This window comes from Dryobates pubescens, chromosome 18 (assembly GCF_014839835.1).
Source record: "Dryobates pubescens isolate bDryPub1 chromosome 18, bDryPub1.pri, whole genome shotgun sequence".
Taxonomy (NCBI): Eukaryota; Metazoa; Chordata; class Aves; order Piciformes; family Picidae; genus Dryobates; species Dryobates pubescens.
In genome coordinates this window covers 16,552,014-16,574,154 of record NC_071629.1, presented here as the reverse complement: position 1 = coordinate 16,574,154, position 22,141 = coordinate 16,552,014, and the positions used below count along the sequence as shown (strand labels likewise).

The window sequence follows — 22,141 nt, the reverse complement described above, 5'->3', positions numbered from 1 at the left end:
CCAGCTCCCTCAGCCTCTCCATGAGAACAGCTCCTGATAGAATCACTGAGTTGTTTTGGTTGGAAGGCACCTTCAAAGACCATCCACCCAACACCACCATGGCCATTAAACCCTGTCCCAAAGTGCCATGTCACACATTTCTTGAACCTTCCCCACCTCCTGGAGTTTGTGAAAGCGTGGAAGAATCCAGGGCAGGTCTTGGATCCAAGCCTTCCCTATGTGAACCCCTGGGATTAGTCCCCCAGCCTGAGAGCTTACATGGCATTAAACAGTTGCTGCTTGGAACAGGCTGCCCAGGGAGGTGGTGAAGTCACCATCCCTGGAAGTGTTCAAGGAATGTGTGGACATGGTTTAATGGCCATGGTGGTGTTGGGATGATGGTTGGACTCTTATCTTAGAGGTATTCTCTACAAAACCAAAACAGTTTTATGATCCAGCACCTGGATTTGGAGATGTTTAGAAGAGGAACAGCCCATGGAAGGTTTCACCTAGCAACCCTCCTAAGAGCAGTTTCCTTTTCCAGCATCACTCTCTTGCACTAAACTGTTTGAACTCCTCTGTCTGGGCTTTTTCTGGCTCTGTAGGGCTTGAGGGGTGGGCACTGGCAGCTGGTTAGAGCCACAGCTTTCAGCTCAGAAGGCAGCCTTGTCCTAGGCTGCATCAAAAGTGTGACCAGCTGGATGAATGAGGTGATTCTGCCCCTCTGCTCTGGTGAGATCCCACCTGGAGCACTGCATCCAGTCCTGGAACCCCCAGCCTAAGAGGGACATGGAACTGCTGGAGCAGGTCCTGAGGAGGCCATGAAGATGATCAGAGGGCTGGAGAAACCTCTCCTGTGGGGACAGGAGAGGAGAAGGCTGCAGGGAGATCTTAGAGCAGCTTCCAGTACCTGAAGGGGCTCCAGGAGAGCTGGGGAGGGACTTTTTCCAAGGACTTGTAGTAACAGGATGAGGGACGGTGGCTCTGAGCTGGAAGAGGGGAGATTTAGGCTGGAGATTAGGAGGAGCTCTTTAGAGTGAGGTTGGTGAGACACTGGAACAGGTTGCCCAGGGAAATTCTGGCTGCCCCTGCCTGGAGGTGTTCAAAAGCAGGCTGGACGAGACCTTGAGCACCCTGCTCCTAGCGGAAGGTGTCCCCGGGCAGGGCAGGGCCGATGTGGGAGGTCCCTTGCAGGCCAGGCTGTGACCCGCGGGTGCCCCTCGCAGGCTACCGCATCCGGCTGGGCTCCAGCACCGACAAGAAGGACACCGGGCGGCTGCACGTGGACTTCGCCCAGGCCCGCGACGACCTCTACGAGTGGGAGTGCAAGCAGCGGATGCTGGCCCGGGAGGAGCGGCACCGCCGCCGCCTGCAGGAGGAGCGCTTCCGCCCGCCCTCCCCGCCGCCCGTCGTCCACTACTCCGACCACGAGTGCAGCATCGTCGCCGACAAGCTGAAAGGTGAGGCCTTGCCTGCGCCCTCCAGGGGTCGTCTGGCTGCAGCGGGGCCCTGCTGTCTGCTCATCAGCCTGCAGTGTGGGTGCCCGCGGGGGCCCTCCCAGGGGGCTAAGGGTCTTGGTGTCATCCTAGACCTTGTAGAGCCTGTTCAGCCCAAGCCCTCAGGCTGCACCCAGCAGCTCTCCAAGCCATCTCTTTCAGAAGTTTTGGTCTTTTCATAAGACCAAGCACAACACTTTCTTCCAAGCCACTTTTCTTCATGTTAATGGCACTTAGCTCTAAGTCCAAAGACCTTCCTTGAAGGCCAAGTTCCATGTCTGGCCTGGTTATTTTGAAGCTGGACTGCGTTCTTCCACGAAGGAGCACATCTGAGTGGGCATATGAAGTTTCCCAGGAGGTTTGGTGGTCCTCTTGTGGCCTCACAACAGGGGGCTTGCTTCACCAGCTTGGTGTTGGACCTTCCTGCCCTTGCAGAGCTCTGTGTTCTGCTAGCACCAGGCTTTCAGGACCTGTGGTCGATGCCTGGAGCTGAGGTGACCTTTGTGAAGAGATCACCAGCGCTAGGAAAAGGGCTTGTGAGCCTGTGCCTCGGTGGTGGAAAGGTGTCCTTCCTTGCTGCAGATGACACCAAGTTCCTGGAAGCCATCCAGACCTTGCTGACCTGGATAGAGCGTGGGGAGGTGAACAGGAGGACTGCCAACAACTTCTACTCCATGATCCAGTCGGCCAACAGCCACATCCGCAGGCTGGTGAACGAGAAGGCAGCTCACGAGAAGGAGATGGAGGAGGCAAAGGAGAAGTTCAAACTTGCTCTCTCAGGGATTCTGGTGCAGTGTGAGTAGTGTTACCACGCTGGGTGGTGGTGGTGGTGGTGTCTGTTGGAGGGAGGAGGCTTCATTTCTAGAGCCTGGAGGAGCCACACTAGAAGGGCTCCAGGAAAAGCAGCACCTTCTGTGCAGCCACAGTTCATGATTAACTTGGCAGGTGTTCCTTGGGAGTGAGAGCCCATGTTTTGGGGAGAAGGAGAGAATGAATCCTTCTGGTTTTTTTTTTTCACTTTCCTCTTGTAATGCTGGTCTGTTGGTAGTTGTCACCTTTTTCCCTTCACCTCTGTGCACAGACAAGGTAAGTCCTGGGTGATCTGGTGCCACAGCCAAGTGTAGAGGATTTGCTCGCCAAAGGTAGGATGCAGCAGAGTGTTGCCAGCACCCTGTCCTCAGGCAGGACCACAAACCTGGTGTAGAAGAGCCTTTGGAACCTGGGTTTGTCCAATCCCAGTTCTTTCCTGACCTGTGAAATGGAGGAAGAGGTGTTAGGTCCAGGATGAGATTCCTCACAGTTCCTCACACCACTCATAGCCTCTTGCCCATCCTTGCTTTAAGCCTGAATGTTTCTCTTTACATGTTGTTTTGACTCCCTTTAACAGGACCTTCTCCCTACCTGCACTAGAGGTCTCCTGGAGCCCCCTGTCTAGGTTGTGAACACCCCTAACTTGTTTTGGCTGAGGATGGGGATCCTGTCCCTCTGCTCTGCTGAGACCCCACCTGCAGTGCTAGGGGCAGCTCTGGAGTCCTCAGCACAGGAGAGACATAGAGCTGATGGAGCAGGGCCAGAGGAGGTCACAGCAATGATGAGAAAGCTGGAAGTCCAGGCTGAGAGAGTTGGGGTTGTTCAGCCTGGAGAGGAGAAGGCTCCAGGGAGACCACCAGGTAGACTTTCAGGACTTTGAGGGGCCAATCAGATATCTGGGGACAGGCTTCTGCACAGAAGCTGCTGTGACAAAGGGTGATGGTGTGAACTCAGAGGGAGATTCAGAATGGAGAGATGGGAGAAATGTTTGACCCTGAGGGTGGTGAGAGCCTGGCCCAGGTTGTCCAGAGAGGTGGGAGATACCCCATGCCTGGCACCATTGCAGGCCAGGCTGGTTGTGGCTCTGAGCAACCTGCTCTAGTTGCAGATGTCCCTGCTGACTGTGGGGGCACTAAAAGCTGGCTGATGCCAGGATCCTTTTGCTGTCGCACCCCTGGGTGGGCTTAGGTGGTGCTAAAGCTGTGTGCAGCTCTCTGGGCCAGGAGAACAAAGTGGCAGCATTGCTTTCTTTGTCCTGTCTCTCCCCATTTCAGTGCTGCCTGGCTGTGTCTGCTCCACCCCTCCCAGCCTGGTGCAGCTCTCAGGCTGTGAATGGCATGGTCCAGGCATCTCCTACCTGGAAAATGAGCACAGGGGTGTTGAGTTGCCCTCATGAATTTGGGTTTGCTTTCTCCATCACCTGTAACTCCTTCTGGAGAAGTGCTCACTCACCTCTTCAGCTGAGAATGAAATTGGCTGTTTGCAGCCTTCATAAGGGAGCAGGTTGGTTGAATTTAAGGAGTGTCCAATAAGATACTGGAACTGGTTGTCCAGAGAGGTGGTGAAGACCCCATCCCTGGAGACATTCAAGGTCAAACTGGATGGGGCCCTGAGCAGCCTGATCTAGAATCACAGGATGGCTTAGGTTGGATGGGACCTTAGAGATCATCTACTCTAACCTCCCTGCTATGGGCAGGGATAACTTCCACTAGACCAGATTGCTCAAGGCCTCATTCAGCTTAGCCTTGAACACCTCCAGGGAGGAGACATCCACAACTTTCCTGGGCATCCCATTCCAGAGTCTCACCACCCTCATACTGAAGAATTTCCTCCAGGCTAACCCTGCTCTCCCTCAGCTTAAAACCCTTCCCTCTTGTCCCTCTCCAGCCTAACCCTGCTCTCCCTCAGCTTAAAACCCTTCCCTCTTGTCCCTCTCCAGCCTAACCCTGCTCTCCCTCAGCTTAAAACCCTTCCCTCTTGTCCCTCTCCAGCCTAACCCTGCTCTCCCTCAGCTTAAAACCCTTCCCTCTTGTCCCTCTCCAGCCTCCCTGTAGGTTCCCTTCAGGTACTGGAAGGCAGCTATAAGGTCCCCCTGGAGTCTCCTCTTCTCCAGACTGAACAGCCCAGCCTCCCTCAAGCCTAGCAGAGGTGCTTCAGCCCTAGTTGCAGGCATCCCTGCTCACTGCAGGGAGGGGTTGGACAAGATGACCTTTGAGGATCCCTTCCAGCCCATTGCATTCCACGGTTTTGGAGCTCAACACCTGCTTTCCTTCCTTCCAGCTGGGAGCAGAGCCCTGTGTCCTCGTTGCTGGCTGCTGTGTGCTGGCCTGGTGAAGCCTCCCTCTCTCCTTTCCGGGCGAGCCGGCCCCTTTCCCTGAGCGTAGCTTCAGAGCAGTGTTAGGAGAAAAGCTCAGCCAGACCACCTGCCTGATTGCACTTTTTTACTCCTTTACTCCTCCTTGTCTGCCCTCTCTGGATGCTTTTGTGGCCTGGTTTGCCTGCTGGCTTGATCCTCCAGTCGAGCAGATCGTGGCCGTGTACCATTCTGCCTCCAAACAAAAGGCTTGGGACCATTTCACGAAAGCTCAGCGTAAGAACATCAGCGTGTGGTGCAAGCAAGCAGAGGTTGGTAACTCTCTTTTTCTTGTGCTAGACCTTCCTCCAGCATGGTCTCTCTCTTGTCAGGATGTTGATGTTAAGCTTGCCTGGTGGGTGACTCCTCCCTTCCCAGCCTCAGCTGGGGGTCGCTCCATCGGCTCTCCTCTTCCAGGTAACGCCGAGGCTCGTGGAGCCCTGCAGCGGGCTGGCTTGGAAGGCACCTGCAAGTTCCAGTCCCCCTGCTGTGGGTAGGGACAGCTTCCACTAGATCAGGTTGCTCCAGGCCTCAGCTGAGCTGGTGGTTGTATTGCTGGCAGCAGTATTGTTTTAGACCTGGCTGCTGGTGGAAGTTGTGCCCAGTAACATCCAGCCTGGATCAGTTTCCTGCTGGGTTTCATCTTAAAGCAGGAAGGATCTCTAGGGAGGTTAAACCTCCACAGCAAGCCCTGAGAGGAGGTTGGATGGGGCCTGGAGCAACTGATTGGGATGAGACATGAGGAGGAAACTCTTCCCCATGAGGGTGGTGAGGCACTGGAACCAGAGAAGTTGTGGAGGCTTCAAGCCTGGATGTATTCAAGGCCAGGTTGGATGGGGCTTTGAGCAGCCTGGAAGATGTCCCTGCCCATGGCAGGGGGGTTGGAAGCAGATGATCTTGAAGGTCCCTTCCAACCCAAATCATGCTATGAATCATCCTACAACACCAAAAGAGAGCTGAGGTAAAGTAGGACTATCTCTTGGGCTTGTGAGGGTCTGGGGAGATGTTTGCCCTGTAGGCTGGGATGAAACAAGTCTCCTCCATGGTAGGGATGTCACACTGCTCAGCTGCATCTGGCAGTGGAGCCCATCCTGATGTTTGTCTGGCCTGAGGAAGAAGGGAGGAGATAGCTCTTGCTCCTGAGAATGTGGAGGGGCTACCAAGAGCAGTGGGAGAGCCCCATGGTGGGTCTGCTATCCAGAGCTCATCTTCCCTGGGGTCTCACTTCTGTGTCCCTTCCCTGGAAGGGTCAGTGCTCAAGATGAGTTTTCCCTGCTCAAGCTTTTGAAGGAGGATGGAGCTTGAATCCATTTTTACCACTGCACCTGAAGACTTGTCCAAAGCAGTGGGACCCACCAATGTTAGAGCTAAGGTTTCATCTCCTACCCAAGAAGCCAGGAGGACACTCTGGTTCAGAATGTGCCTCTGCTTCAGCCTTAGAGCTCCTGTTCCTGCTTACTGAGGGGGCTTATGATGACTGGGGTGGGAGCACACCCTCCATTTGGAGCTCTCTTTGGTGCCAAGGTAAGTTCTCCCAGTGAGAAGAGGTGGTGAGACCACTGGTGTGGCCTCTTCCAGGAGAGCTTGCAGCTGGGTTCAGCCTGCTGGTCTCCAGCTTAGGGCCTTCTCTTAAAGGCAGGTGGGCCCCCAAGATGCACCTTGGTCCAGCTTCTAGCAGATTGTAGTCCTGTGGATCAGCAAGGGCCCTGGAGCAGCTTGGGCAATGGGGATGTGCTGGGCAGTCACGAGGCTAGGACAGGGTTTGGTTGTATCAAGGGGAGCTTCTTCCAGGCTGCAGGCAGCTCATTAGGCAGCCACAGAAGCTTCACCTGCTGAGCCACCATGCTGTGGTAGCTACCAGGCAGCACAGGCCCTTGCTCTGAGGAAGGGCCATGCTCAAGTGTTTGGCTTCTCTGATGCTTGCTCCTCCACTGTTGGGTGCAGTCAGGGCCCTGGTGACCCATGGCATAGCCTGGCCCTGCTGGGGTGCTGTGCTCTGCTCAGCCCTCTCAACTTGGAGGCCTCTTTGGGCTATCAGCTGCTGAGCAGAGCCAGTTAAAGAGTGGGGAGATGTTCCTCAGACCTTCAATCCAACTGCCCTTCCAGGAGTGGTCTCTGGGGCAGGCAGCAGTTGCTTTGGAGGTGCCCATCACAGGTCTGCCATGCTCTTGCACTGGCCCCATTGCTGTCCCCAGGGGTGTCCCTTCATCCACACTGCACACGTGGTCATTTCCCCCTTTGGCTGCTCCTGGTGGACAGAGCTTGGGGTGCTGGTGAGCAGAGAAAGAGATGCCAGGGGGATGCCAGCTGGCAGCCAGGCTGCCACAGGCCAGTTGTTAGGAGAAGTCATCCTTGTGGGGTTAGATAAAAGAGTTTTAATGAAGGTTTAGGTGAGATCTAAGGAGGAAACTCTCCCCCATGAGGGTGGGGAGAGACTGGAAGAGGTTGCCCAGAAAAGCTGTGGAGACTCCAAGCTTGGAGGAATTCAGAGCCAGGTTGGATGGGGCCTTGAGCAGCCTGGCCTAGTGGAAGGTGTCTCTGCCCATGGCAGGGGGTTGGATGGGTCTTTAGATGGTCTTTAAGGTCTCTCCCAACCCAAACCATTCCAGGGTAATGGATGACTGAGTGATGATTAAATGGCAATCAGGTGGGGATTAAGCAGTAAGCGACTGGTCCAGAGGTGTGTCACTGACCTCATTACAGCTCTCAGCTGCCAGGTAAAGGGTAGCTCAGCCTTGAGGGGAATATCCCTTGCTGAAGGGATATCACCACCATGCAGAGAGCTCAGGGGGGCTGCCAGTAGCTGTAGGGTGAAGTGCTGGACTCCTGGCCAAAGCCGAGTCAAGCTGAGGCAGGGATACCAGCAGCAGTGAGGGGCTGACTCGTGCTGGATGTTGTCCTTGGGCTAACAGTCTGTGCCAAGCTCTTTCTGTCATTCTCCTTCCTTGCATCATGGAGCTATGTTTGGCAGGTGTAGGCTTGAGCATTTTGACCCCACCACTTGCTGCTCAGGGCCTGTGTCTGACCCCCATTCCCCTCTGCTTTCTGATCCTTAGGAGATCCGGAACATCCACAACGACGAGCTGATGGGCATCCGGAGGGAGGAGGAGATGGAAATGTCTGATGAAGAAATAGAGGACCCACCAGAGATGAAGGAAACAGAAGAGACAGGTAGAGTCACTTCTGACAGCCCTTAAGCAGGACTTGTTCTTTTGTTTGCTTTTTGATTCAAGAGGAGTGTGGCCAGCAGGTCGAGGGAGGTTCTTCTCCCCCTCTACTCTACCACAGTGAGGCCCACAGCTGGAGTCCTGGCTCCAGTTCTGGGCTCCCCAGTTGCCAATAGGGAACTACTGGAGAGAGTGCAGTGGAGGCTACAAACATGCTGAGGGGCCTGGAGCATCTCTGAGAGGAGGAAAGACCAAGAGTCCTGGAGCTGTTGAGCCTGGAGAAGAGCAGTCCCAGAGGGGATCTGAGCAATGCTCAGCAAGAGCTAAAGGACCTGTGGGGGGCAAGAGAAGGGGGCCAGACTCTTCTCAGTGGTGCTTCATGATAGGACAAGGGGCAATGGACACAGAGTGGAGCCCAGGAGGTTCCACCAGAGGATGATGAGAAACTTGTTTGGTGTGAGGGTGCAGGAGCTCTGGAGCAGGCTGCCCAGAGAGGTTGTGGAGTCTCCTCTGGAGAGGCTCAAAATCTGCTTGGCCATTGTGATCCTGGGCAAGCTGCTGTGGCTGCCCCTGCTTTGGCAGGAGGTTTGGACTGGATGATGTCCAGAGGTCCCTTCCAACCCCCACCATGCTGGGAAGTCTTTCTTCCACCCTGCTCAGGGAGCTGCTTTAGAGTAATCGGTGCTTGGGACAAAGCTCATGTTGCTATTCTGCCTTTAACTGGGCACTTGGAGCGATGGGGGCACTGGGGAAGAGCCCCCAGGGATTTCTTGCACCTAGTTCTTTGACTTCTGAGCCCTTCCTGCCTTGTCCTCCAGCCCTGGTGTCACAAGTGGAAGCCCTGAAGGAGGAGAACGACAGCCTGCGCTGGCAGCTGGACGCCTACCGCAACGAGGTGGAGCTGCTCAAGCAGGAGCAGGGCAAAGCCAGCAGGGATGAGGACACAACCAAGGAGCAGAGGATGAAGTTCCTCCAGCAGGCTCTGCAGGGCATGCAGAAGGTGGGCTTAGGCTTTGCTTATAGCTGCCACCTGGCTGGTGGCATTCCAGCCCCGTGGTTGCACAGCCAGGCTGCTTTAGCCAGCTCCTAGGCAGAGCTGTTTCTAATCGTGTCCTCCTTGTTGAGTGTGAATTGTTCTGAGGAGGAACTTCTGCCCTTTTAAGGGTGATGGAGCATTGGAGAAGGCTGCCCTGAGAGGTGGTGGAGTCTCCTTCTCTGGAGACACTCCAAAGCCACCTGGATGCATCCTTGTGTGACCTTCTGTGGGTGAACTTGCCTTGGCAGTGGGGTTGGACTCTGACCTCCAGGGGTCCCTTCCAAGCCCTACCATTCTGTCTGTGAATCTCATCTGTCTGTCTTCATGGAAAAGCCTTTATCCCTTCTGTGGGCTGTAGGAGGAGGTGAAAGGCAGGTTAAGAGCTGGGTTTCTCTTTCCTCTTCCAGCATCTTCTCAAAGTGCAAGAGGAGTACAAAAAGAGAGAAGCTGAGCTGGAAAAAGTGAAAGAAGACAAACTGAAAATGGAATCATTACTGGAGAGCCTGAAGGAGCAGGTGTGTGCCACCTTGTTCTCAGCACCAAATGCAGTCCTGGGGTTCTGTGCTCTCACAGGGGTGGAGGAGGTGCCTGACCCTGGCTTGGGGAAGCTAGAAGGGGTTGCTTGCCATTTTGGAAGGTATCAGTAATGGGGTGGCTGGTGGCTTGGTGTCCCAGTGAGGCCACTTGCCTGAGCTCCTGTAGGAAGAAAAGATCAGCCTTCATTTGAGGGTGCACAGTGATACTGCCCCTGGGATGTGGCTTCCTGCAGCCTGAGCTTCCAAAGATAAGAAAGAAGAGTCTCAGTTATCAAATCTTGATTAGTGGGTTTGGTTTTTAGGGACATGTTCTGGGCTGACCTCCAGGAAGCCCTCCAGTGGAAAGGGTTTGTTACAATGTCCTCAGCAGTCCCCTCTGTCCTTTCATGGAGGATCCATGCATGAATCTGAACTTGTTTGGTCCTGCAGCACAGCCACCATTACACAGGGCAGACAGTGGACCTTTGTTGGGGTTGGACTTGATGATCTTAAAGGTCTTTTCCAGCCTTGATGATTCTATGACATTGATGCAGAGCTTCTTGCTGAGGGCCACAGAGCCAAATCCTGGGTCTTGCCTTGCCCCATCTCTTTGTGTCTTTCTGCTGATGAAGAATGACTTTATAGGCCAGTGATCTTCTGCAGGAGCTTTGGTGCCTGGTGCTGAAGAACAGAGATGCCAGCCTGTCATCAGTAACCTCCCCTTTTCTTCCCCTCCCTGCAGCAAAGCATGGCAGATGAAGAGGACAAGGAGAGAGATGCAGCTGATGGCCAAGGGAATGTAAGTGAAGAGTTTCTGCTGCTGCTTTAGTCAGGTGTCACTGAGGAGGGAAGTGCTGGCACCTCCCTGTGAAATGAGGGCTGGTTGTGAGGTGACCAGGGTGGGACAGACTGTCCCTCTACAACTTAAAATCATCCCCAGCAGCTGCTGGCTGGCAGAAGCAGAGCAGGAGACCTTTGCACCACTGTGGTGTCCAAGGCACTGCACTGCTGTTTGAACAGGTCTTCAGAAACACCTGTTGCATCTCCAGGAGAAGGCAGGCAGTGTGTTACCACTGCCACAATCCCAGCTCCGTTTCCACAGCCCAGGGCTTTGCTTTGCTTCCCCAGGGAGCAGCTCTGGGGGTCCTGGTGGCCAGCAGGATGGGCATGAGCCAGCAATGTGCCCTCATGGCCTAGAAAGCCAAGGGCATCCTGGGGTGCATCAACAAGAGTGTGGCCAGCAGGTTGAGGGAGGTGCTTCTCCTCTTCTATTCTGCTCTGGGGAGGCCTCATCTGGAGTACTGGGTCCAGCTCTGGGCTCCCCAGAGATACAGGGAACTGCTGGAGAAAGTCCACTGGAGGCTGGGAAGATGCTGAGGGTCCTGGAGCAACTTCCTGAGGAGGAAAGGCTTGAGAGAATTTGGTGTTTTTAGACTGGGAAAGAACAGGCCGAGGGGGGAGCCTCATCAGTGCTGATCAATGCTCCAAGGGTGGGTATCAGGAGGATGGGACCAGGCTTTTGCCAGTGCTGCCCAGTGACAGGACAAGGGGTGAAGGGCACAAAGTGGAACATAAGAAGAGGAGAAACTTCTGTACTTTAAGGCTGCTGGAGCCCTGCAGCAGGCTGCCCAGAGGGCTTGTGGAGTCTCCTTCTCTGGAGAGCTTCCAAACCTACTTGGCCATTGTGGTCCTGGGCAAGCTGCTGTGGCTTCCCCTGCTCTATCAGTGAGGTTGGGCTGGATGGTCTCCAGAGGTGCCTTCCAACCCTCCCCAGGCTGGGATTCTCCTGCAGAAGCAGCTTGCAGCATGTTTAGGCCAGCACTGCCCCAACTCGGCCCCCTGCATAGCTGAGCACTGCACTGGTGCAGAAGCTGAGCAGACCCTGGGGACCACTTAATCCTATCTTTGTCACTGGCCCAGCTCCAGTCCCTGCCACTGGAGGCTGTTTCCAATTATAGCTGGCTGTAGCTCTGGGACCACTGGAATTCCACAGGAAGAAAAGGAAGCTCAGCTTCTAGTCCACCCATCAACTCCTCTCTGCATCCCTGGCAGCCCTGTGTTGATTTGGGGGATAAGCAGGCATGCAAACTGTTGCTTTTATTGAGCACCACAAGCTGGAGTTGAGGACAGCCAGGTCCTAAGGTCCTCTGCAGCCACAGGGCACTGGTTGATTGTCACCTCTGTGCTGGCAGCTGCAACACAAACCCCAGCAGCTGAACTGGGCTCTGAAGGGCTTGCTTTGCCCTTAGTTTTTTAGCACTCAAACCAAGGCCCTTCAGAGCAGAGGTGCCAGTGAGCAGGGTGAGGAAGGAAGTGCTGGGGCATCCTTGAGTGCACCCTCGGTAGGTCTGCAGTGTGGATCTGCTCAAGGGTAGGAAGGCTCTGCAGGGGGATGTGGCCAGGCTGAGGTCAGTGGGGTGAGGTTCAGCAAGGCCAAGTGCTGGGTCCTGCACTTGGATCACAACAACCCCATGAAGGCTGCAGGCTTGGAGGAGAGTGGCTGGAAACTGCCCAGTGCAAAAGGACCTGGGGGTGATCCTGGCTTGGATCAGCAGTGGTGTGGCCAGCAGCAGGTACTCCTGCTTCCCTTCGGCCTGCACTTGTGAGGCTCTGCTTTGGCTACTGGGCTCAGTTTTGGGCCCCTCACTCCAAGAAGGACATGGAGGGGCTGGGACAGGTCCAGAGAAGGGCAACAAAGCTGGGGAAGGGTGTGGAGAACAGGGCTGGTGAGGAGCAGCTGAGGGGATTGGGGTTGGAGAAGAGGAGGCTGAGGGGAGACCTCATTGCTCTCTACAGCTCCCTGAGAGGAGGTTGCATTGGGGTGGGGGTTGGCCTCTTCTCCCTAGTATCAGGTGATAGGAGAGGAAATGGCTTGAACTTGTGCCAGGAGAGGTTTCTTTGGAGATGAGGAAAGTTTCTTTCCTGTGAGAGTGGTCAGACATTGGAGCAGGCTGCCCAGGGAGGTGGTGGAGTCACTGTCCCTGGAAGTGCTCAGGAAACCTGTGGACATGGCACTTGGGGTCATGGTTTTAATGGCCATGGTGGTGCTGGGTTGATGGCTGGACTTGATCTTAAAGGTCCTTTGCAACCCAAACCATTCTGTGCTCCTGCTGATCCCCCTGGGCTTTTATCTGCCTGAATAACTGGGCCCCAGCAGCCTGAGCCCAGCTGTGCCGGGAGCAGTGGGCAGGATGAGCAGTGGAGACCCGGAGAAAGGAGAGCAAGGAGAGGCACTGAGCCTGCCTGAGCTGCTGCTTGATGCCTGCTCTGCTGCTAGCATCTGGAACTGGGTCTGTGGGTTTCTTCTAGGAGAGCAGCACCTCCAGAGTGTGTGCCTGCAGCCAGGAGGAGTGTGCAGCTGAGAAGACGCTGAGCAATGGCCTGGTGAAGTCTGAACGAGAAGTCCTCTTAGTTGGTGAGTTCTGCTGGTGGGCTGGGTGGCAGTGCTGGAGTGGGACTTGCTTCAGGGTGGCCTCACAGCTCCTCCTGGCCACCTCCTCTTCCTTTGGCTGTGCTGGTGGAGGTGGAAGCCAGCAAAGCCTTCAGCTTTGGTGGGGTTGGGGCTCTCACCTTGTGCACGTGGAGAGCTTTGTGCTGTGCAAAGACACCCAGGTGTGCAGGGGGCTGGTGTGTGGTGGCTTCAGCTCAGCACATGCTGGGGTGCAGGATGCTGGGAGCCATCACTGAAGGTGATGGGTTACAGAGGAGGATTAGTCTTGAGCCAGGTGCAACCTAACCAGCCTCACAGGATCCCAAGTGTAAGCACTGCAGCTCCTCGTGGTGTGGATGACATCTGAGGACCCTCAGACCATTGTGTCAGGTGTGGTGTGCCAGGACCCTGAGGAGATGACCTTCAGAAGCTTATCTGAAGCTTTAGGAGCTGTAGGCAGAGAGGAAGGGAGGGTGGGGAAAGGTGGCAGGGACAGAAGGCCAAGTTCAGTGGGAGAAGAAACGCTGCCAGCATCTTCATGTGGTGCTCCTGAAGGTTCTGGTGACCTCTAATTCATGCATGGGTGCATCTGCTCCTCTTGCCTTTCCTCTCCCCTCTCCTGCTCCTAGGAGTACTGGAAGAGAGCCAAATGTGGCTTTTCAGCCCCAAGTTGGGGGTTTTGAGGAGCAGTGCCAGGAGGAGCAGGAGCCCTTGTCTTGCAGGCACAAGGCATTTTCTTCAGTGCTTTGTCACTCAGCCAGGTTCTCCTTGGCCACCTCCTCTGTCTGCCTGGAGGAGCACTAAATCATTTCTGGTCATCTGTATGGATCTCTTTGTGCCAGAGCACAGGCTGGGAAGGGACCCTGGGGGGAAACCAAAGGCAGGGCCTTTTCCTGCAGGTGTTGTCCAGAAGTGTTGGTCAGTCTGTGCTGGACAGTCCTGGCCTTGAGCTGGAGTCTCCTGGGGGCAGGCTGTGCCCTTGGCTTGCTCCAGTTCAGTGCTGCAGAGCTGTTGGGGTGGGACACAGTGCCACTGCTGCTCTCCTCCTTTGCCTTCTGCCTTTCCCTGCTCTTCAGCCTCTGGTGGCAGAACAGGAGGGCTTTGCTTTGCCTCTCCTTGGCCCTGGCATCCCCCCCTGGGCCGGGATCTCGATGGGTTCATCACGGGAGCGTGGGGAGCTGGTTACCTCTTTCCTCACAGCCTGTGAGCCAAACCTTGCTGTGATTAGACCCCAAAAGCCCCTGGAGATCCCTCTGGGCTGTGCCAGGAGTGGTGCAGAGCTGGTGTGTCCCCCCTGGCTGTTGCCTCAGGGGAGTGACACTCGTGTTCCTCTCCCCAGGGATCATCTCGACGTTCCTTCACGTGCACCCCTTCGGGGCCAGCATCGAGTACATCTGCTCCTACCTGCAGCGCCTCGACAGCAAAGTAGGTGTCCCAGCACCTCCACTTCCCTGGGCCAGCTGGGTGGCTGGGAGAGAGCTTCCCTCCCTCCCTGGGAGCGCTGGGGGCTGGGCAGTATGAGCTGGGATGTGTTAACCACCTCTCGACGAGCAGCGCTGGGGGGCAGGAGGCTGGGGCCAGGCTCTTCTCAGTGGTGCCCAGCAACAGGACAAGGGGCAGTGGGCACAAACTGGAACCCAGGAGGTTCCCTCTGAAGATGAAGAGAAAATTCTATGGTGTCAGGGTGCCTGGAGCAGGCAACACAACAAAGAGGTTGTGGAGTCTCCTTCTCTGGAGAGCTTCCAAACCCTCCTGGCCATTGTGATCCTGGGCAAGCTGCTGTGGCTGCCCCTGCTTGAGCAGGGGGCTTGGACTGGATGATCTCCAGAGGTCCCTTCCAATCCCCACCATGCTGGCATTCTGAACTGGAAGAGGCCCATGGAAGGGGTAAACCTTCTTAGACTCACAAAATGGTTTGGGTTGGAAGGGACCTTTGGAAGTTAATCCAGACCATGGCAGGGACCTCTCTCAGCAGATCAGGCTGCTCCAAACCCCCCAGCTTCAGGCTTAGCCCTTGCACAGCTTCAGGTTACCACAACCAGGGAGCCAAAGGTGATGTCCTTGCTGCAGATGTTGCTGTGTAACCCTGCTCATAATCCAGGAAAGCCCTTTGGCCTCCCTCCCTCCCCACCAGCTCCATCCAACACATGGGCTTGTTCATCCTGGAGAAGTTTGCTGCTCTTGTTTCTCTTACCCTCACGACCCCAAAAGGCAAACAACTGCCTCTTGGATGCTGTCTGTTGTGCTAGAACATCTGCCATGCCACTGTTTGTTTGTGCTCTCTCTAAACTAAACTCAGCAGGCCTTGTTTTGGTGGCTCTGAGCAGAACTTGGCTCTTGTCCTGAGCTTGGAGCCCTTCTCTGAGCCTTTTCTGCCTCTGGATGCTGCCAATGAGGCCACTTTTAGGAGGCTGCTGTGCAAGGGCTTTCTGCTGGCAGAGGACAAGTGGTGAGACACAGAACCTGCTGACAGGGTCTGCATGAAGTGCAGGGGTCAAGTCAACAAGGGCAAGTGTAGGGTCCTTCACCCAGGGGAGGAATAACCTCCTGCAGCAGGACAGGTGACCTGCTGGGAAGGAGCTGGGGATGCTGAGCCAGCAATGTGCCCTGGTGGGCAAGAGGCCAACAGTCTCCTGGGGTGCATGAAGAGAGTGGCCAGCAGGTCAAGGGAGGTGGTTCTTCCCCTCTGCTCTGCCATAGTGAGGCCACAGCTGGAATCCTGGGTCCAGATCTGGGCTCCCCAGTTCAAGAGAGACAGGGAACTACTGGAGAGAGTCCAGTGGAAGCTACAAAGATGCTGAGGGGCCTGGAGCATCTCTGTGAGGAGCAAAGGCTGAGAGCCCTGGGGCTGGGGAGCCTGGAGAAGAGCAGCCTGAGAGGGGATCTGAGCAATGCTCAGCAAGAGATGAAGGACCTGTAGGGGCAAGAGGATGGTGGGGGCCCAGGGACAGGACAAGGGGCAATGGGCACAAACTGGAACCCAGGAGGTTCCACCTGAACAGGAGGAAAAAATTCTTTGGTGTGAGAGTGCTGGAGGCCTGGAGCAGGCTGCCCTGAGAGGTTGTGGAGTCTCCTTCTCTGCAGAGCTTCCAACCCCAGCTGGCCCTTGTGATCCTGGGCAAGCTGCTGTGGCTGCCCTGCTGGAGCCAGGGGGTTGGTCTGGATGATCTTCAGAGATCCCCTCAAGTCCCACCATGAGGTCTGCCCACCTCTGTGGTTGACTTTGGGTCCTGGCAGTGTGTGTCCTTCAGCCCCCCCCCAGGCTGTGATCCACTCTGACCTTTTCCTTCTGTGGCCGCAGATCTGCACGGCGGAGGTGGAAGTGCTCATGACTCGACTCCAGAACACCTTCAGGCAGGAGCTGAGCGGGGTTGGGGCCAGCCTGGAGAAGAGATGGAAGTTCTGTGGCTTTGATGGGTTGAAAATGACCTGAGCTTTGACTTGACTCTGGAAACAACCTGATCTGTACACCAGGAAGCCCTGGGCCGCCTCTTACCTCTGCTGCTGCTGACTGCCTTGCACGCATCGCGGCCTCGGCTGGGACGATGTGGAAGTGAAACCAAGTCCAGAGCAGCACTGGAAGAAACCTCAAGTTCTGCAGCTTCTCTGCTGGCTTCCATGTGAAGGGACAGGTGCTGCTCCATAGATTTCTGTTGTTTTTTCCCCTCTTGGTCAGACAAGTCCATGTCTGATGTTTGGAGGCACCACGTGGGGATTCTGTCTTGCCGACGTCGTGTGTGGTTTGTGTGCCCGGGTCTCTCGCCCTCCACCACCTTCCTGCTGCTGGCACCAGCCATGGACTATCCCTGAAGCCACAGCAAGAGGACCATTTCTGGTTTCTGGAACCACCAAAAAGGGGTGGGGGGGAAAAGGTGTTGGTTGGTTGTTTTTTAAGCTATTTCTCCTATTAAACCCAGAAGCTGTGGGTGGCTCAGGGTTCTCTGGCTCAAACAGTTGGCTCTTCTTCATGCTGGTTTCTTTACAAGTGGGCTCACAGCTGATGCAACATCTCTGAGAGCTGAGTGTGCTTCCAGCTGGTGGGCTGTCCATGGAGGAGGCCCCCTGCACCTCGTTCCTGACATAGGGAAGGGATTTAATCTTCTGTTGATCAGACTTCTAGCAATGGCTTTACCACCACCTTGCTCCTCCTGCTTTGCTTTGGAGGCCAAGCTGCAAGCAGCACAGACTCTTCTTCTCCTGAACCTTCCCCAGTCTTGTTCCTCATGCTCTCAGTACCTGCCAGGCTCCTCTTGAACCTTCTGCAGGAGGTTAGTGAGATGTAAAATACCTCAACCCATCGATGCGGCCTGGGCTGATGCCTCTGGAGAACCTCCCTGCCCTCCAGCAGCTCAACACTTCCACCCAGCCTCAATCCCCTCATCCAGATCCTGCATGAAGATGCTGAAGAGAGCTGACTGCAGTACTGAGCCCCAGGGAGCACCACTTGGGACCAGCTGGACCCTCAAGCTCTAGGCAGTCACAGCTCCCTGATGAGCAGGGCTGCCCCACCACCTCTCCATCCCATCCTGGCCCTTCTGAAGCGTTTGGAACCACCCCTTGCAGCTCTCCAGTTGCCAGGCCACCAGCCCTCCATGGTGACAGTTAGATCCAGCTGCACAGCAGCTCTCCAGGCACTGGTGTTGATGCCCTTCAGCTGGGTTGTTGTCCCCAGCGCCTTTGTCTGGGGAGAAGCCCTAACTCCATGAGAATTCTTGTGCTCTCCAGCACTTCTGTGGTCTCTAGCCCATCAACAACCCTTCTGCCTTTGCTGCCATCTGCCTCTCCATCCCCTCCCCCCACTGAGGTGGCTGATGTGGGATGGGACATTGCAGCTGTGCTCCAGTGTGCTCAGTGCATGGTGGAGCAGATGGAAGGACCTCACTAGCATACTTTGTCTCCAGCAAGCCTGGGTTTATCCCCTTCCCCTTTCAGATCTACCTTGAAGCTCTTCTGTGAGCCTGGCCAGATCCTTTCCTCCCCTTTGAGGCAGGTGTGCCCCATCTGTGTCTGGTGTCATGGAGACCAACCCATGATCAGAGACCCCAGCTTCTGTTGGGGGCACCAGGCTCAGAGTTGGGTATTGATCTGGTGGCCCTTCCTGCTTCTGCCCTCATCAGGGAGGGGTAGAGGAGCTCACTGATCCCTTCAGTGGTTGTCCCAAGGCCCTGAAGGTCTCTAGTGGTTGTCCTCAGACTTCTTACTGCAACTTCATTGCTGTCTACCTGGAAGAGCAGTCCTGGGGCCTCCTTGAAAAGCCATCACCCTCCTTGTTCAGTGCCAGGGGCAGAGCCTGGTACCTCTAAGACAAGGGCAGCTGGGATGGTGGGGTGGCCAGGGAGGAGATGGGCCTCCTGCTCTGGGCAGGACCTGCAGTCACTAAGCTCTCCTGGATAGAGAGAGGACAGGGTTGCTGTGTTCAGAGACCTTTCCTTTGGAGAGCAGGAGGGAAGCTTCACCCAGCTGGGCTGGTTTAGCCCCAGAGAGCAGCCAGGGTGAGAGCTCAGAGGGGTGAGGACAGGCAGGTCCTGCACTCTGCATCCAGAGAGCAGCTGGAGGAGCTTGTGCTGGGGATGGAGGAGCTTCACAGGTGGAAGCTGATGCAGCAGGGCTTGTTGGGCTCCTCCAGTGTCAGCAGCAGGGTGGGAGCTGTGATTGGGCCAGCAAGGGCCCCATCCTGTGGGGTATGGTGTGGCTGGGCTTGTGCCTTGGAGCTGTGGCTGAGACTCTTGGGCAGCTCCAGGAAGGAGCAGGGAGGTTGTGAGGGGCAGCAGGAGGAGCGATGGCTCTGTGCTGGAAGATCCAGGACAGGGCCAGAGGAGTCCTGGGTCCTGCTGCTTCCCTTCTCCAGGATGTCTCTGCTGAGCCCCTTCCAGTGGGGCTGATCTTTCCCTGAACCCTCATCTGCTCTTTGCCACCAGGAGAAATCCATTCTGCAGGTGGGCAGGGAGGAGGCTGGGGAGATGGCACTGCAGGCACCCAGGGCCACCTGCTGTCCTCACTCCTGTCACTGCAGGTTGCCACACTGGGGGTGGGTGCCAGGCAAGGCCCTGAGGAGCTGTGGCAGTGCAGGAGGCTGTTGGGTTTGTAAGGAATAAACAGTTTTTAAGAGCAAATCTTGGTTCTGCTGCTTTCTTGTCCTCCCCTACTTTATGTTGCCCACCTCAGGGAAGGAGATGCTCCATCCCAGGTCCTCTGCCCACCTGGGGCTTTGCTCCCCTTGTAGGGGGCAGCAAGAGCACTCAACTTACAAGGACAGCAAGTGACCAGTGGCCCTTGGCTGCAACAGTCCCTGTTTCCCCTCCAGCTCCTGGTGTTTGACTCAGGAGGCAGTGAAACTGTGGTCTGTGACCACCTCCTCCTTGACAGCAGCTGGCTCTGCTGCTTCTGGCTGTGCCTGGGGTGGGCATCTGGTGCACCAGTTTGTACTGGGTGCCAGCAGCTGGGCTCTGAGGCACTGTGTGGAGATAAGGACCTCGGCAGCCTCCCCAGAGGTGTCTCCACCTGCAAAGGAGGTTCTTTGGTAGCTTCATGCTTTTGGAGGAGGCTGCAGGCCTGCAGCAGCATGCAGCTGCTGTGGGGAAGGGTCAGGTCAGTTGATGACAGCAGAGGGCTGCTGGATCAGGAGGGACAGAAGTGCCCCAGGCAGCTGGGAGTGGCCCAGAGGGACAGGAGGGGTCTGGTTTAAAATGGGAGCTTGTGGAGAACTCAGCTGCTCTGGAGGCACAAGGGGTGGGCCTGGGGTGGGATGTGTCATAGACTCAGAGAGTGGGGTGGGTTGGAAGGGACCTTTAAAGGTCACCTAAATGAGCAGGGCCATCTTCATGCAAGGTGTCACACAGGGCACCAGCTGTGCATCTAGCCCACCAGCACCATGAGCTCTTCAGTGCTGTGCAGGGAACCTCTGTGCTCCCTCAGAACCCCCTGGTGGATGTGGAGGGCAACCTGGCCAGGCTTGAGCATCCTGCAGGCTTGGTCCTTGTGAAGATACTCTGATGGTCTGCAGGGGGGAAACCATCCCTGCCCTCCCAGGCATAGAGTGCCCCTTGTGAAGATACTCTGGTGGAGCAGCTGAGAGGTCTGCAGGGGGGAAACCATCCCTGCCCTCCCAGGCAGAGAGTGCCCCTTGTGAAGATACTCTGATGGAGCAGCTGAGAGGTCTGCAGGGGGAAACCATCCCTGCCCTCCCAGGCAGAGAGTGCCCCTTGTGAAGATACTCTGATGGAGCAGCTGAGAGGTCTGCAGGGGGAAACCATCCCTGCCCTCCCAGGCAGAGAGTGCCCCTTGTGAAGATACTCTGATGGAGCAGCTGAGAGGTCTGCAGGGGGAAACCTTCCCTGCCCTCCCAGGCATAGAGTGCCCCTTGTGAAGATACTCTGATGGAGCAGCTGAGAGGTCTGCAGGGGGAAACCATCCCTGCCCTCCCAGGCAGAGAGTGCCCCTTGTGAAGATCCTCTGATGGAGCAGCTGAGAGGTCTGCAGGGGGAAACCTTCCCTGCCCTCCCAGGCAGAGAGTGCCCCTTGTGAAGATCCTCTGATGGAGCAGCTGAGAGGTCTGCAGGGGGAAACCTTCCCTGCCCTCCCAGGCAGAGGTTGCCCCTTCCAGGTGTCATCTGCTGGAGCAGCTCCTGCTCTGCTGGGTGCCCTGGTTACTGCTGGGGGAGTGGGGAAAGCACAGGGGAGGTTTTCCCAGGGCAGTGCCTGAGTCCCCATGCCTGGACTCCAGGCTTTCAAAGCCCTGGAGCTGAGGGCCAGGGTTTGGTGGTGAGCTGGCAGTGCTGGGGTAAGGGTTGGGCCTCCATGAGCTCAGAGATCCTTCCCACTCCAAATGGTTGTGTGGCTCCGTGAGCTGGGCTGAGGAACGATCCATCCCTGGCCAAGGCACCAACACCAGCAGGCGTGGGAAGAGCCATTCCTTCCCATCTGACCCTGCCCTCTCTTTCCACACAAGGATGTTTCTGGTTCTCATTTCTCTTGGCACAGTCTCCACATTCTCAGTCCCCCTCTCCTCCCCTCGGCTGCCTTTGGCTGCAGTCTCCTCCCCACTGCTGCTCCTCCGGCCAGCAGGCACCGGGAAGCTTCTGCTGCCTGATCTCCATCACTGGAGACACTGCTTGGGAAACCACCAGCCAGAGGAGGAGCAGGGAGCCCAGGCTGCTGCTGGGAGGAGCAGAGCAGGCAGGTAAATGTCAGCCCCCGGCTCCAGCCGGGATGGGGGAATGGGGAGCGAGCGCAGCGCCCGGGGAGAAGGGGTGGCCAGGCTCAGCTCTTCCCCTCAGCTTTCCTTATGTAAGTCCTCAGCCTAAAAATACTCCAGGAAAGCCACAGTGGGGAGGAGAGGAAGCTCCAAGTCCATGCTTCCAGCCCAAGGCATCTCAGCTCTGGTTTGGAGTCGGGGACACTTCTTCCACGGCTTCCACCACCCAGGGAGGATCTGCAGCCCTCCGGCTGCTCCCCTGCTGCCTGTCGGTGGTGTCCTCCTTGCAAGGGGCACCACAGGCTGGAGCAAGCTTCTCCTGCCCACCTGGTGCCACATGGGGCTCTACAGGGTGTCACCAGCTCAGGCAGGGACACCCACCCAGCTCTTTGCTGCCATGGAGCTGTCACTGGTGTGGAGCACAGGGCTGGTGAGGAGCAGCTGAGGGAGCTGGGGGTGTTCAGCCTGGAGAAAAGGAGGCTGGGGGGAGACCTTCTGGCTCTCTGCAGCTCCCTGGAAAAAAAGCTGGAGCCAGGTGGGGCTTGGTCTCTTCTCCCAAGGAACAAGTGATGGGACAAGAGGGAACAGCCTCCAGTTGCCCCAGGAGAGGTTTATGTTGGACATGAGGAACAGTTTCTTGCCCTGGAGGGTTGTCCAGGCCTGTGGCAGGCTGCCCAGGGCAGTGGTGGAGTCCCTGTCACTGGAGGGCTTTGAAAGCTGGGAAGATGTGGTGCTGAGGGCCATGGTTTGCTGTTGAGCTGGCAGTGCTGGGTTGGACTCCACGATCTGGAAGGTCCCTTCCAGCCAGGGCAGTCCCAGGCCCTGTGAAGCAGCAGCCCCAGGAGCTGCTCTGGCACTGCTGGGGTTTATGGAGCTATTCTGGTGTTCCCTGGTAGCACCAGATAAGAGGTGCCTGCCCCAGCTCCTTCCTGCTCCCTCTCCTCATCATTTCCTCCTCCTTGCCCCAAGGCAGCCTCCTCCTTGGGACTTCTCTGGGACCTTCCCTGTGGCCCTGGCAGGAACTGTGGACGTGGGCTCTGTCCAGAGCTGGGAGCTTCTCCTGCAGAAAGGTAATTTCCTTCTGTGTGTCCATCTCCAGCTCTGCAGCCTCTGCTGCTGGCACAGCTGGTCCTGTCCAGCCAGGAGGCTGCTGCTCCACCA

At 56.4% G+C, this 22,141-nt stretch overlaps 1 protein-coding gene across 2 annotated transcripts in view; it reads left to right on the top strand.

Annotated features, from left to right (window-relative positions):
- The window catches only part of ENOX2 (ecto-NOX disulfide-thiol exchanger 2), a 33,542-nt gene extending 16,895 nt beyond the window's left edge, over positions 1–16,647 (top strand). For both annotated transcript variants that reach the window (XM_054169451.1, XM_054169450.1), the window contains 10 exons: positions 1,206–1,439; positions 2,058–2,270; positions 4,804–4,910; positions 7,695–7,809; positions 8,624–8,805; positions 9,249–9,356; positions 10,099–10,155; positions 12,666–12,771; positions 14,126–14,211; positions 16,088–16,647. In XM_054169451.1, the coding sequence (XP_054025426.1) occupies positions 1,206–1,439; positions 2,058–2,270; positions 4,804–4,910; positions 7,695–7,809; positions 8,624–8,805; positions 9,249–9,356; positions 10,099–10,155; positions 12,666–12,771; positions 14,126–14,211; positions 16,088–16,219 (1,340 nt within the window). In that variant the 3' untranslated portion in view covers positions 16,220–16,647. The remainder of the gene's footprint in view (positions 1–1,205; positions 1,440–2,057; positions 2,271–4,803; positions 4,911–7,694; positions 7,810–8,623; positions 8,806–9,248; positions 9,357–10,098; positions 10,156–12,665; positions 12,772–14,125; positions 14,212–16,087) is intronic.
- The last annotated feature ends 5,494 nt before the right edge of the window (positions 16,648–22,141 follow it).